The 13715-nt window shown below is 39.3% G+C and overlaps 1 protein-coding gene across 1 annotated transcript in view; it reads right to left on the bottom strand.

Annotated features, from left to right (window-relative positions):
- Positions 1–13715, bottom strand: part of DNAH8 (dynein axonemal heavy chain 8) — a 327131-nt gene that overhangs the window by 244786 nt on the left and 68630 nt on the right. The window contains exons 23-25 of the mRNA XM_068557934.1: positions 8588–8723; positions 7308–7423; positions 5332–5438 (exon numbers count right to left, since the gene is read on the bottom strand). Of these exons, the coding sequence (XP_068414035.1) occupies positions 5332–5438; positions 7308–7423; positions 8588–8723 (359 nt within the window). The remainder of the gene's footprint in view (positions 1–5331; positions 5439–7307; positions 7424–8587; positions 8724–13715) is intronic.

The following is a 13715-nucleotide window of genomic DNA, read 5'->3' as shown; positions in this document are numbered from 1 at the left end:
AATAGAAGAGAGAAAATACAAGAAACGTTTAACAAGGACCTAGAAGAACTAAAGAGCAAACAAACAATGATGAACAACACAATAAATGAAATTAAAAATTCTCTAGAAGGGATCAATAGCAGAATAACTGAGGCAGAAGAGCGGATAAGTGACCTGGAAGATAAAATAGTGGAAATAACTAGTGCAGAGCAGAATAAAGAAAAAAGAATGAAAAGAACTGAGGACAGTCTCAGAGACCTCTGGGACAACATTACATGCACCAACATTCGAATTATAGGGGTCCCAGAAGAAGAAGAGAGAAAGAAAGGGACTGAGAAAATATTTGAAGAGATTATAGTTGAAAACTTCCCTAATATGGGAAAGGAAATAGTTAATCAAATCCAGGAAGCACAGAGAGTCCTATACAGGATAAATCCAAGGAGAAACACGCCAAGACACATATTAATCGAACTATCAAAAATTAAATACAAAGAAAACATATTAAAAGCAGCAAGGGAAAAACAACAAATAACACACAAGGGAATCCCCATAAGGTTAACAGCTGATCTTTCAGCAGAAACTCTGCAAGCCAGAAGGGAGTGGCAGGACATATTTAAAGTGATGAAGGAGAAAAACCTACAACCAAGATTACTCTACCCAGCAAGGATCTCATTCATATTTGATGGAGAAATTAAAACCTTTACAGACAAGCAAAAGCTGAGAGAGTTCAGCACCACCAAACCAGCTTTACAACAAATGCTAAAGGAACTTCTCTAGGCAGGAAACACAAGAGAAGGGAAACACCTACAATAACAAACCCAAAACAATTAAGAAAATGGTAATACGAACATACATATCGATATTTACCTTAAATGTAAATGGATTCAATGATCCAACCAAAAGACATAGACTAGTTGAATGGATACAAAAACAAGACCCATATATATGCTGTCTACAAGAGACCCACTTCAGACCTAGGGACACATACAGACTGAAAGTGAGGGGATGGAAAATGATATTCCATGCAAATGGAAATCAAAAGAAAGCTGGAGTAGCAATTCTCATATTAGACAAAATAGACTTTAAAATAAAGACTATTACAAGACACAAAGAAGGACACTACATAATGATCAAGGGATCGATCCAAGAAGAAGATATAACAATTGTAAATATTTACGCACCCAAGAGAGGAGCACCTCAATACATAAGGCAGATACTAACAGCCATAAAAGGGGAAATCGACAGTAACACAATCATAGTAGGGGACTTTAACACCCCACTTTCACCAAAGGACAGATCATCCAAAATGAAAATAAATAAGGAAACACAAGCTTTAAATGACACATTAATCTTGAGAAAGAAAAACGGAGCTGGAGGAATCAGGCTCCCTGACTTCAGACTATACTACAAAGCTATAGTAATCAAGACTGTATGGTGCTGGCACAAAAACAGAAATATAGATCAATGGAACAGGATAAATGGCCCAGAGAGAAACCCACGCACATATGGTCACCTTATCTTTGATAAAGGAGGCAAGAATATACAGTGAAGAAAAGACAGCCTCTTCAATAAGTGGTGCTGGGAAAACTGGGCAGCTACATGTAAAAGAATTAAATTAGAACACTTCCTAACACCATACACAAAAATAAACTCAAAATGGATTAAAGACCTAAATGTAAGGGCAGACACTATAAAGCTCTTAGAGGAAAACATAGGAAGAACACTCTTTGACATAAATCACAGCAAGATCCTTTTTGACCCATCTCCTAGAGAAATGGAAATAAAAACAAAAATAAACAAATGGGACCTAATGAAACTTACAAGCTTCTGCACAGCAAAGGAAACCATAAACAGGACCAAAAGACAACCCTCAGAATGGGAGAAAATATTTGCAAATGAAGCAACTGACAAAGGATTAATCTCCAAAATATACAAGCAGCTCATGCAGCCCAATATCAAAAAAACAAACAACCCAATGGGCAGAAGACCTAAATAGACATTTCTCCAAAGAAGACATACAGATTGCCAACAAACACATGAAAGAATGCTCAACATCACTAATCATTAGAGAAATGCAAATCAAAATGACAATGAGGTATCACCTCACACCAGTCAGAATGGCCATCATCAAAAAATCTACAAACAATAAATGCTGGAGAGGGTGTGGAGAAAAGGGAACCCTCTTGCACTGTTGGTGGGAATGTAAACTGATACAGCCACTACAGAGAACAGTATGGAGGTTCCTTACAAAACTAAAAATAGAACTACCATATGACCCAGCAACCCCACTACTGGGCATATACCCTGAGAAAACCATAATTCAAAAAGAGTCATGTACCACAATGTTCATTGCAGCACTGTTTACAATAGCCAGGACATGGAAGCAACCTAAGTGTCCATCAACAGATGAATGGATAAAGGAGATGTGGCACATATATACAATGGAATATTACTCAGCCATAAAAAGAAACGAAACTGAGTTATTTGTAGTGAGGTGGATGGACCTAGAGTCTGTTACAGGGTGAAGTAAGTCAGAAAGAGAAAAACAAATGCCGTATGCTAACGACACATATATATGGAATCTAAAAAAAAAAAAAAAAATGCTTCTGATGAACCTAGGGGCAGGATAGGATTAAAGATGCAGACATAGAGAATGGATTTGAGGACACAGGGAGGGGGAAGAGTAAGCTGGGATGAAGTGAGAGAGTGGCATTGACATATATACACTGCCAAATGTAAAATAGATAGCTAGTGGGAAGCAGCTGCATAGCACAGGGTAATCAGCTCAGTGCTTTGTGACCACCTAGAAGGGTGGGATAGGGAGGGTGGGAGGGAGACGCAAGAGGGAGGGGATATGGGGATATATGTATACATATAACTGATTCACTTTGTGATACAGCAGAAAGTAACACAACATTGTAAAGCAATTATACTCCAATAAAGATGTTAAAAAAATAAATAAATAAAAGAATGAGAAAGTAGATAGACTTCATGCCAAGGCCCTTGTAGTTAGAAATGAGAAAACTGAAAAAACTATACACAGTATTTTTTTTTAAATAGAGCTAAATATATGTATTCTATATTTGAAGGTAACTACTGAAAGAACTTAAGTATAGGAAAGAGAATAAAAGCGGAAAATTATCCATTCCAAAGATAACAGATAATAAATGAACTAAAGAAAAAGGATAGTAAGAAACCACAAAATAAAATGTCATAAATTAAGTGTAACTATATTAAAAAATCACAAAAATGTAAGCAGATTAAACTCTTTAAAAGGCAGAAATAATCAGATTAAATAAAAATATCAGGTATAAGACTCATAGACATAGAGAACAGACTTGTGGTTGCCAAGGGTGAGGGAGGGAGGGAGAGGGATGGACTGGGAGTTTGGGGTTGGTAGATGCAAACTACTACATTTAGAATGGATAAACAACAGGTCCTAATGCATAGCACAGAGAACTATACTCAGCATCCTGTGATAAACCATAATAGAAAAGAACATAAAAGAAGAATGTATCTATATATATGTGTATAACTGAGTCACTTTGCTGTACAGCAGAGACTGGCACAACGTTGTAAATCAACTGTATGTCAATAATAAAATATATCAGGTATATTATGCTTTTAAAAGGTAAAACAAAAAAGCTTCATGGAAAAAATTAAATGAAGGGATAGAAAAGGTATACCAAAAAATCTGGGAAAGTATAATTAATGACAGACTAAAAAGAATTTGAGAAATCAAGATTAATATGGATAAAGAGGCTCATCAAATAAAAATAAAATAAACAGTGTTCTAGGCAGACTTAACTATACAACATCGCATGCACCTAACAACATAGCCTTAAAAGATATAAAACAACAACTGAAACAGAAGGAAAATTTGACAACTTCACTATCACATTGGGAGATTTTAATAGTGCAATTAAATTAAAATTCAGCAATGAATAACCAAGGAATAAACCTAACAAAAATGTACAAGACTTTTACACAGGGAATTGCAAAACTTCATTGAGAAATAATAAAAAAGACAAATAAATGGAGAGGTAATCCATGACTCTGAATGGAAGACTCAATATTGTAAGGATGCTAATTCTCTCCAAATTTACCTATAGATTCAGTGTAATTTAAATAACCATTCCAAAAGAAAAATTAATTTTCTTTTAACTAATTAACCATATGGAAAAAAATATACTGGTCTCCTACCTCACACTAAACACAAAATAAATACCATGTGGATTAAACCCCTAACTGTAAAAGATAAAACTTTAAAACTTTTAGAAGATACTATGAAGTACAGATAGATTTCTTTTAAAAGACATAAAAATCACAAACTACTAAGGAAAAGATTGATAGATTTGAATATTTTTAAACACAGCAAAGAATATCATAAATAGAAGTTTAAAACTATCATCAACAAAATAATATATTGAGACCATCCATGAATAAATCCAATCCAATAGAAAAACAGGCAGAAGGAAGGAAGAAACAAGGGAGCGAAAGAGGAGGAGGGAGGGAGGAAGAGAGGGGGAAAGAAAGGGAGGGGAAGGAAGGGAAGGGAAGGGAAGGGAAGGCAAATTTTTTAAAAAGAGAAAGCACAAATGGCTCATAAACATGAAAATATGTTTAACCTCATCAGTAACCAGGAAAATGATTTAAATGATTTAAATCCCAGTGAGACGCCATTTCACACCCTATATGCTGGCAAAAGTTTTTTAATTGAACGACACTAACTGTGTGCAAGGATGAGGATCTATGGGCACTCTCATGCTAGGCACTGCCTGGTAAATTGAGGCATGCACACACCCCAGGGCCCAGCCATTCCACTCTTAGCAGGTGCAGCAGGAGACATGCACAAGAACGTTCACAATAGCCCAAACTGGAAACAACCCAAACAACCACCACCAGTAGAAGTGATAAAACAGAATGTGTACACTCGAGCTGTACAGAAGTGAAAATAAAATATATCAGCATAGATGTATCTCAAAAACAATACTGAATACAGTTCAAATACAGGCAAAATTAAATGATACAAACATGGGGTAAACTGTCAGGCAAACCAAGACAATGACAAACATCAAGTTCAGGATAGTGGTTACCTTTGGGTGAGCAGAGGAAGGACCAGTAAGGGTACTGGTAGTGTTCAGTGTTCTTTGTCTTGGCCTGGGTGCTAGGAACATGGTTGTTCATTTATCACTGTTCTTGCAGTATTACACGCTTGTTTTCATACAGTCTTTTCATAAATGCCATGTTTTAAATTTTACAATTATTAAAATTAATTAATAAAAATAAAAAGTGCTTTAGCATTATGTTGTGATAGTATTACCAGACATATTTAGCATATTTTCAACTTGCCTGCCAACAAATATTCTTCTTTTCATTGTGTCCAAAGATAACCGTGTAGCTTTTTGAAGACTGTCTAGTAATTGATGAGAGAAAAAAGCGTAGACCTCTTTACATTCCTGTAATGAGAAATCATATTAAATTTGGTACAAAAAATAAAAACTCTAACACCCCCAAAGCAATAATACAATATTAGAAGTGACATGCGAAAGAAGAAAAATAATAAACTATACAATTTCAATTATATTGTAGAAATAAATTCAATCCTAAATTACTTGTTTTTTAAAACAAATAAGAATATATGAAAAGTGTGCTTTCATAAACACCCTAGCAAATTATAAGGCCTTACTCAAAAGCCAAAATTCAAAAACAGCTAATTGAAAATAATCCTGGTTTGCTCAATATTCAATAATTCAATCAACAAAACTGAAGCACTTAAGTGTGGTACACTTTTCAATGCTTAGAGGTGTGGGCACAAGAGGATATGTAGTCTCCAACCTCAAAAATCTCAGCTTGGTGGATAAACATATTTTAATATGTATGATACCAAAATATATGGGATGAAACTTCCACCGTCCTGGCATCATGGTTTGTCCCTCTCTGCAAACCCTTCTTTCCCACCAGAGAAGAAGTAGCCACATTTATTGGTCAGAGCACAGAATAAATATTGAGCCTGGGCAGGAATCTGGGCACTACGTCTTGCTTGCACAGTGATTCACACATCCGGAGCCAGGCTCTGGCCACACTGTTCCTCTCCACCCTACACCCTGACCCTCTGAGTCTGGGTGGGCCAGTCAGGTTGAGTTGGGTCAGAAGGGAGGCTTATCGGGTGTGAACAAAGAGGAATATGATCGGGTTGGTCAACTACCAGGCTAAAGTGCAGGCATGACATAATCAGATGTTTACGTTAGACCACTGTGGAAGCGATGTGGAAGATGGATTTGAGAGGCAGAGGCTGTTTAGGAGATGTCTGCACTGATGCAGCTCTAAGTGATCCCCCATTTTGAGAGGCTCCGATGGTACTCAGTCTTGCTCTAAGGACCCCAGCCAGTGTCAAAGGGAATGCAGTTGGAAGCAAAGAACTCTCCTGCTGACCCCCACCAACTGATAGTGGCTGCCTGGTGCATGGTACTGAGAAGCAATCTACAGCTAAAATCTAGACTCAGCGGGAAAGTGTTTCCTGATCAATTAGTGATAGCATCCTTGAGCCAGAAGGTGAAAGTGAAACAAATGTGTGCTGTTTATTTCCAAGACTGTGTTAGGGTGTGGGTTAGAGAGTGTAAAAGAATGTAAAATGGAGAAAGAATGAAAAGATGAGTAGGGAGGATTAAAAGAAAACTGACGGGAGCAGGAGAAAGCAGGAAGTAGTACAAATGTGGGAGTGGCATTTAGAGTTGATGCACAACCAGAAGGCCCAAGAAGGCCTAAGAAGGATGAAGAATCCCCATGTCTCCTCCTCAACTTTCATTCTCAACACAGCTCAGCATAATGTGAGAATCTGCCCGCCTGGGGTTTCTCCTGCGGGAGAGTCCACAGTGTTAATAAAAAATGCAGATCCCTGGACCCCAAGTGAATCAAAATCCGGTCTTGCAATACAGGTAATTCTATTAAAAACAATAACTGAGAACAAAGTTCTCCACTTTGAGTCAAATGGATTGGCACTACAATCCCAGGTGTGACATTTACTACATAAGAAAACACGGTCAGTCACAATAGGGGGAGATAACTATAGAAACTGTAATTGACAGAATAGCATTAAAAGTTGACAGTGTTGGGGAAAACTGTAAGGATTGCTGTATCTTGTCAGATGCTACAGTATAGAATTGAAAATTTTATTTTCTGGATTTTGTTATAAATCCAATTGGTAATAAATCCACACAGACTGCTTGCAGAACTGCCTGGAAAAAAAAACTCACCATTTGGGATTATCTACAATCCTATGAGTCATAATTCTGTGAAATTGCATAAGGTTGTTTTACAATAAATACCTTTTTAAATTCATCTTCTTTATCATTAACATCAACCTCAGGCACAATATTAGTCTCATAATCAGCACTTTCACCCTCTTCTGTTTCACTTCCAAAAATAACATGTTTTCTCTGTTCTATAGATAAAAGATAAAACAAAAATATAACAGTTAATACTTGGCATTTGGTTTATTCTATATAACCAAACCTTCTTAGGAAGCTCCTTCTTAAAAAAATTCTTAATTTAAAAAGTAAGGGGCTTCCCTGGTGGCGCAGTGGTTAAGAATCCGCCTGCCAATGCAGGCAGGGGACACGGGTTCGAGCCCTGGTCTGGGAAGATCCCACATGCTGCAGAGCAACTAAGCCTGTGAGCCACAATTACTGAGCCTGCGCATCTGGAGCCTGTGCTCCGCAACAGGAGAGGCCGCGATAGTGAGAGGCCTGCGCACCACGATGAAGAGTGGCCCCCGCTCGCCGCAAGTGGAGAAAGCCCTCGCACAGAAACGAAGACCCAACACAGCCAAAAATAAATAAATAAATAAATTTATTAAAAAAAAAAAATTAAAAATTTGTTGCTGGGGGAAATCACCCTTGAATTCAATTTAAATCACCCATCTCAACAGAATTGACATTCTATTAAGAAATACACTCTTTAAATATACGGTACTGTGTATTAGTACCTAGAATTAAGAAACATTTAAAGAGGGGTTTTTTTACAGGCTCTCTTTCTAAAATACCTGTTTACCTTTTGGGTTTGCCATCTTAAGCTGACATGTTCGTGTTTTTGATACTTCTGATGAAAACTACTTAAACTAAGTGGAAAACCTCTCAGAGAAAGAAGAGATGCAGCGAATACTTGTTTAAGCTTGGGGTTTCTCAACCTCAGCACTACTGACGTGCTTTGTTGTTGCGGCTGTCCTATGCCATGGAGGATATTCAGAAGCATCCCTGGCCTCTACTCACTAAGATGCCATCCCCACACAGTGTGACAGCCAGCATGGTAGAATGCTGTACCAAAAAAAAGTTAACATAGCAGGCCAGAGACTGCTATCCATGGAAAGCCCTGCTTGCAAGGTTGGTCCCCAGTAAGTATCTATGAACTTGGATTTCAGAGGGGTGCCCACCATTCCTTAATTCATAAAAAGGGCTCACTGTGCCTAAACTGCAAACGGTGTGGTTTATGCTGAACATCTGCTCTCCTTCTGGGAGTCTGGAATTTTGGTGCCTGCCAAGCACAAGGTGCCTACTTGAGAACGTATCTGTAACAACTTTGATTCAAACATTGTAACCAGCCACGTTACCTGGTAACTGTTTTGCTGTTTTCCCACTGTATTTAACTTCATAAATAGTCTCAAATATTGATAAAAGTTCTTTGACAGCTTCTTCCACATGCTTACTTTTGTGGTTTAGAACCTCAGCCCATTCTTTTGTGTATGTCTATTAAATAAAGAAATGACTATTAATTTCCAGATACTTAAAACTACTGTGAAATTTATTAATATGACTTCAACTTATCAAACTCTAATGCCATTTGAAAATACCTAGATATAGTGACCAACAGCATAATCTTTCAGACCCCAAAGTGTCAATGGCTAAAAGCAGCTTGAGACAGCTGCTAAGTCTCAAGCAAAGAAAAGGAGAAAGAAGAAAAATTTAAAGTTTTTTTTTTTTTTTTTTTGCCGCACCACGTGGCATGCAGGATCTTAGTTCCCCGACCAGGGATTGAACCTGTGGCCCTGTAGTGGAAGCGTGGAGTTTTAACCACTGGACTGCCAGGGAAGTCCCAAATTCAAAGTTTTTGACCTTACCTGACTCATTCACACACAGAGATCTACACTCCCATTCATATGGGCAAAAAGAAAGAAGCCTGAAGGCCTAGGAGATGAAGATGTCAAAGTTGAAAATGAGAAATGGTTTTTAAAAAGGACAATCCAGGGACTTCCCTGGTGGCGCAGTGGTTAAGAATCAGCCTGCCAATGCAGGGGACACGGGTTCGAGCCCTGGTCCGGGAAGATCCCACATGCCATGGAGTAACGAAGCCCGTGCGCCACAACTACTGAGCCTGCGCTCTAGAGCCCATGAGTCACAACTACTGAGCCTGCGTGCCAAAACTACCGAAGCCTGCGCACCTAGAGCCCGTGCTCTGACACAAGAGAAGCCACCACAATGAGAAACCTGTGCACCACAACGAAGAGTAGCCCCTGCTCACTGCAACTAGAGAAAGCCCCAATGCAGCAATAAAAGACCCAATGCAGCCAAATAAATAAATAAATAAACTTATTAAAAAAAAAAAGAAGAAGAAAAAGAATGAAAAGGACAATCCAAAGTGTCGTTTTGAGATTCAAATGTGATGAGGTTTTTAAATGAGCATGATGTTGTATGCCAGGCATCAATTTAAGAGCTTTATGTGTATGAACTCATTTAGCTAAACGACAACCTCTTGGGATAGGTAATATTATTGTACCCATTTCACAGATGAGAAAACTGACTCTCAGAAAGAATTAAAAATTTGCCCAAGGTCACACAGTAGGTGGTAAGAATAGGGGTTTGAAACCAGCTTTGTGTGATTCTAAAAGCCTGTGCTTTTTGCCTTTTGAACTTTTCTAATAGTCAGCAAAGGCTTTAGGAAGAAGTGGAGAACTAAATTCAGAAAGGAAAACTGGATTATAAAATTGAATAGGCCCTTTGACATACAATGTCCATGCGTCTTAGGAAAGAGAAAAGTAAATGGTAGCAGCCAACTTGGGCCTTCAAAATCACCTCTGCAAAGGAACCCGAGCCTATCTATGCAACCTCTCCCCAGATAAGTCTTGGGAGATCCCATATTCCCTCTGTACTGCCTTCACGTGTTCCTTTCTTGGCTACTAGATTGAGAGAGAGAGACTTGCAAGTTGGTCCCCCCGATTTACACAACCTCATCTGTATCTGAACCCATCTTCATCTTTTCTCAGTCTCAGGGGAAACGGTGTTCCTCCTCCCACCTGAAGACACTCTCTGATCCTCCCCACCCCCACGAACTCTTCAGATTTTGCTCCATCATTCGCTCATTCCACCCTTTCTAATTTATTCAACACAGTGTTAAACTTTGGAATGACAATGGTGGTTGAGAGCCACTTCAGTCTAGCAAGGAAAACAAGTGTTAAGCAAGTGGACACTCACAGCTGATCATGGAAGATTGGACACACGTGTTTATTTACACACCCCCTCCACTTGCTTTGAAATCCCCTAAGAAAGAAACCAGACTACTAGTCAAACATGACAGATTAAACACATATGTTTATCTTGGTACTCCCATGATATCTCTGGAAACCTTGACAAAATAACATAAAGTCAGCTTTTATGTTAAAAGAACAGGGTCACAGGAATAAGTGGGAAGATGCCACACAAATTCTTCTGTATGTTTTCAATACTATATAATAATAAAGTTAATGGAATTTGATAATTGGTGCCAGGACCACTGAATATCCACTTGCAAAATAATGAAACTAGATCCTTAGACCGTACACAAAAACTAACTTAAAATGAAGCATAGATCTAAATGTAAGGGCGAGGGACTTCCCTGGTGGTGCAGTGGTTAAGAATCCGCCTGCCAATGCAGGGGACACGGGTTCGATCCCTGGTCCAGGAAGATCCCACATGCCGCAGAGCAACTAAGCCCTTGCGCCACAGCTACTGAGCCTGTGCTCTAGAGTCTGCGAGCCGCAGCTACTGAAGCCCGTGCACCTAGAGCCCGAGCTCCACAACAAGAGAAGCCACCGCAATAAGAAGCCCGCGCACCACAAAGAGTAGCCCCCACTCGCCACAACTAGAGAAAGCCCGCGCGCAGCAACGAAGACCCAAAGCAGCCAAAAATAAATAAATATTTTTTAAAAATAAATAAATGTAAGGGCGAAAACTATAAAACTCTTCAAAAAAACATAAGCATGGATCTTCATGATCTTGGATTAGGCAAATTTGTCTTAGATATGACACCAAAGCAAAGCAACAGCAAAAAAAAATATAGATGAATTGGACATCATCAAAATTTAAAATTTTGGGGCTTCAAAGGACACCATCGAGAAAGTAAAAAGACAACCCACAGACTGGGAGAAAAATTTTGCAATCTGATACGGGACTAGTATCTAGAACATATAAAGAACTATCACAACTAAAACATAAAAAGACAGATCATCCAATTTTAAAATGAGCAAAGGATTTGAATAGACATTTCTGAAAGAAGGTACATAAAAGGTTAATAAGCACATGAAAAAGTGTTCGACATCACTAGCCATTAGGGAAATACAAACTTAAGCCACAATGAGATACCACTTTACTCCACTAGGAAGGCTATAATCAAAAAGACAAATAATAAGTGTTGGCAAGGATGCAGAGAACTTGGAACCCTCATACACTGCTGGTGGGAATGTAAAATAATGCAGCCACTTCGGAGAAGTCTGCCAGTTCTTCAAAGGGTAAAACTTGGAGTTAACATATGACCCAACAATTCCACTCCTAAATATACACCCAAGAGAAATGTCCTTGCAAAAACTTGTACATTTATGTTCACAGCAGCATTATTCATAATGGCCAAAAAGTGGAAACAACCTATATGTCTATCAACTGATGAATGGATAACTAAAACGTGGTCCATCCATACGATGCACTATTATTCAGCAGTAAAAAGAAATGTAGTACTGATACATGGGACAATATGAATGAACTTTGAAGACACTGTGCTAAGTGAAAAAAGCACCAGTCACAAAATACCACATACTATATGATTCCCTTTGTATGAAATGCCTACAATAAGCAAATCTGTCGAGGCAGAAAGTAGATTAGTGGCTGCCCAGGGCTAGAAGGGTTGAGAGGAAATTGGTAATGACTGCTAATGAGTATGGTATTTCTTTGCGGGTGATGAACAGTTCTAAAATTGACTGTGGTGATAGCTGCACAACTCTGTGAGTATACTAAAACCATTGAATTGTACACTTTAAATAGGTGAATTATATGGTATGTGAATTACATCTCAATAAAGTTGTCAAAAATAATAGCTAGTACCAGAAATAATTTGAAGCAGGAACTGGGGGGGAAATGGAGCAGGGAAATGAGAGATGGGAAAGTGAAAGCAGCATGTGTGAGCATTTGGAGAAGTTTAGTTGTGAATGAGAAATGAAGAAGATATGCAAAGGTTTTTGCTTGTTGGCGAGGAAAAGGGGACAGTATATTAGGCTACTGGTGGGAGGGGTCCCGTAGAGAGGACAAAGCTGAAGACCTAGAAGAGGAAGAAAGACTGGTGGAGTAAGGTTTCCAAGAAGGCAAAAAGGCATGGAATCTAGAGCCTGTGTGTGGAGGACCTCAATTTTGAAAAGAGGTGGGAACTTTCTCCATGGAACCAGAAGGAAAGAAGAGTTGGATGCAGAAGCAGTCAGCAATGTACCAAGAGCTCTGGCTGTGCAAGCTATTTACATTACTTTAATTCAGAAAACTATAAATAATCCCTGCAACTCTGTCAAGCCCATCTTGCCAGGCACTCCAGGTGCTGGTTGTTCTCCGTTTGCCCCCTGCAACCCATTCTCAGCTCTTCTCTGCCCTGCTCTGTGCAGAGGGAAGCTGCCTCCTGGGGCTCCCTTATTCTCTGACTTCCAGTTGGGCTTGACCCAACGGGAAGCACTAGCAGAAGATAGGAGAGCTGTAGGGCGGGTAACTCTCACTCCCTCCTTGGTAGAGGACGGTAGGGCTGCATCTCTGGTAGAGGCTGTGTCTCTTCACAAACTCAGCTCCTACGGGATGAGCCCTTCCATATGGTTCCCACTTTTACTGGCTTCTGAAAGCACTGTTTCCTTCTTTGGTACCTTCAGCCCCAGCAGTGCTGATGACTTTCTCCCTTGCAACTCCTGAGGCGTCTCACCTTGCTGGGATCTTCACTGGCACTGTTCCATACACAACATTCCCAGCTCCATCCTAGTACCTGAACCCTGATCAAAGAACTCACATTTGGTCCTTGGTGAATTAGACCATCTCAGATAACCAGGACAACTCACACTGCCATAAAAGCCAGGAGTAAGAAACTTAGATGTACACATTCCACTGCAAAGAAATTTCCTGTCTCAGTTGGTGACCCAGTGGCCCAGCCATCCTCTTTCGTTTAACAAGTGGCAAAATAATGCCATGGCACAACAGACTGCAAAAACTGCCTCTATATGGTGCCACTACCAGCTGGGGCCACACAAAGTAAAGCATCTCTTCTTGGGAAGACCCCATCTCTTCTTGGGAAGACTAACTAGTCATTGAAGATTAATAAGACCATTCTTACAAGTCAGTGAAGAACAGACTGCAACGCCGAGGAGCAGGCCGGGGATGGACTGGAAGGCAGCCAAACTGATTTTATGGGTGGGGAGAGGGGTGCTCCTATTTTTAAAAATTGAGATATAATTCATATAACACAGATTT

The sequence above is a fragment of the Eschrichtius robustus genome, chromosome 12 (assembly GCF_028021215.1).
Source record: "Eschrichtius robustus isolate mEscRob2 chromosome 12, mEscRob2.pri, whole genome shotgun sequence".
NCBI classification, from domain to species: domain Eukaryota; kingdom Metazoa; phylum Chordata; class Mammalia; order Artiodactyla; family Eschrichtiidae; genus Eschrichtius; species Eschrichtius robustus.
The sequence above is the reverse complement of the archived record's forward strand: the minus strand, read 5'-3'. Positions and strand labels throughout refer to the sequence as shown.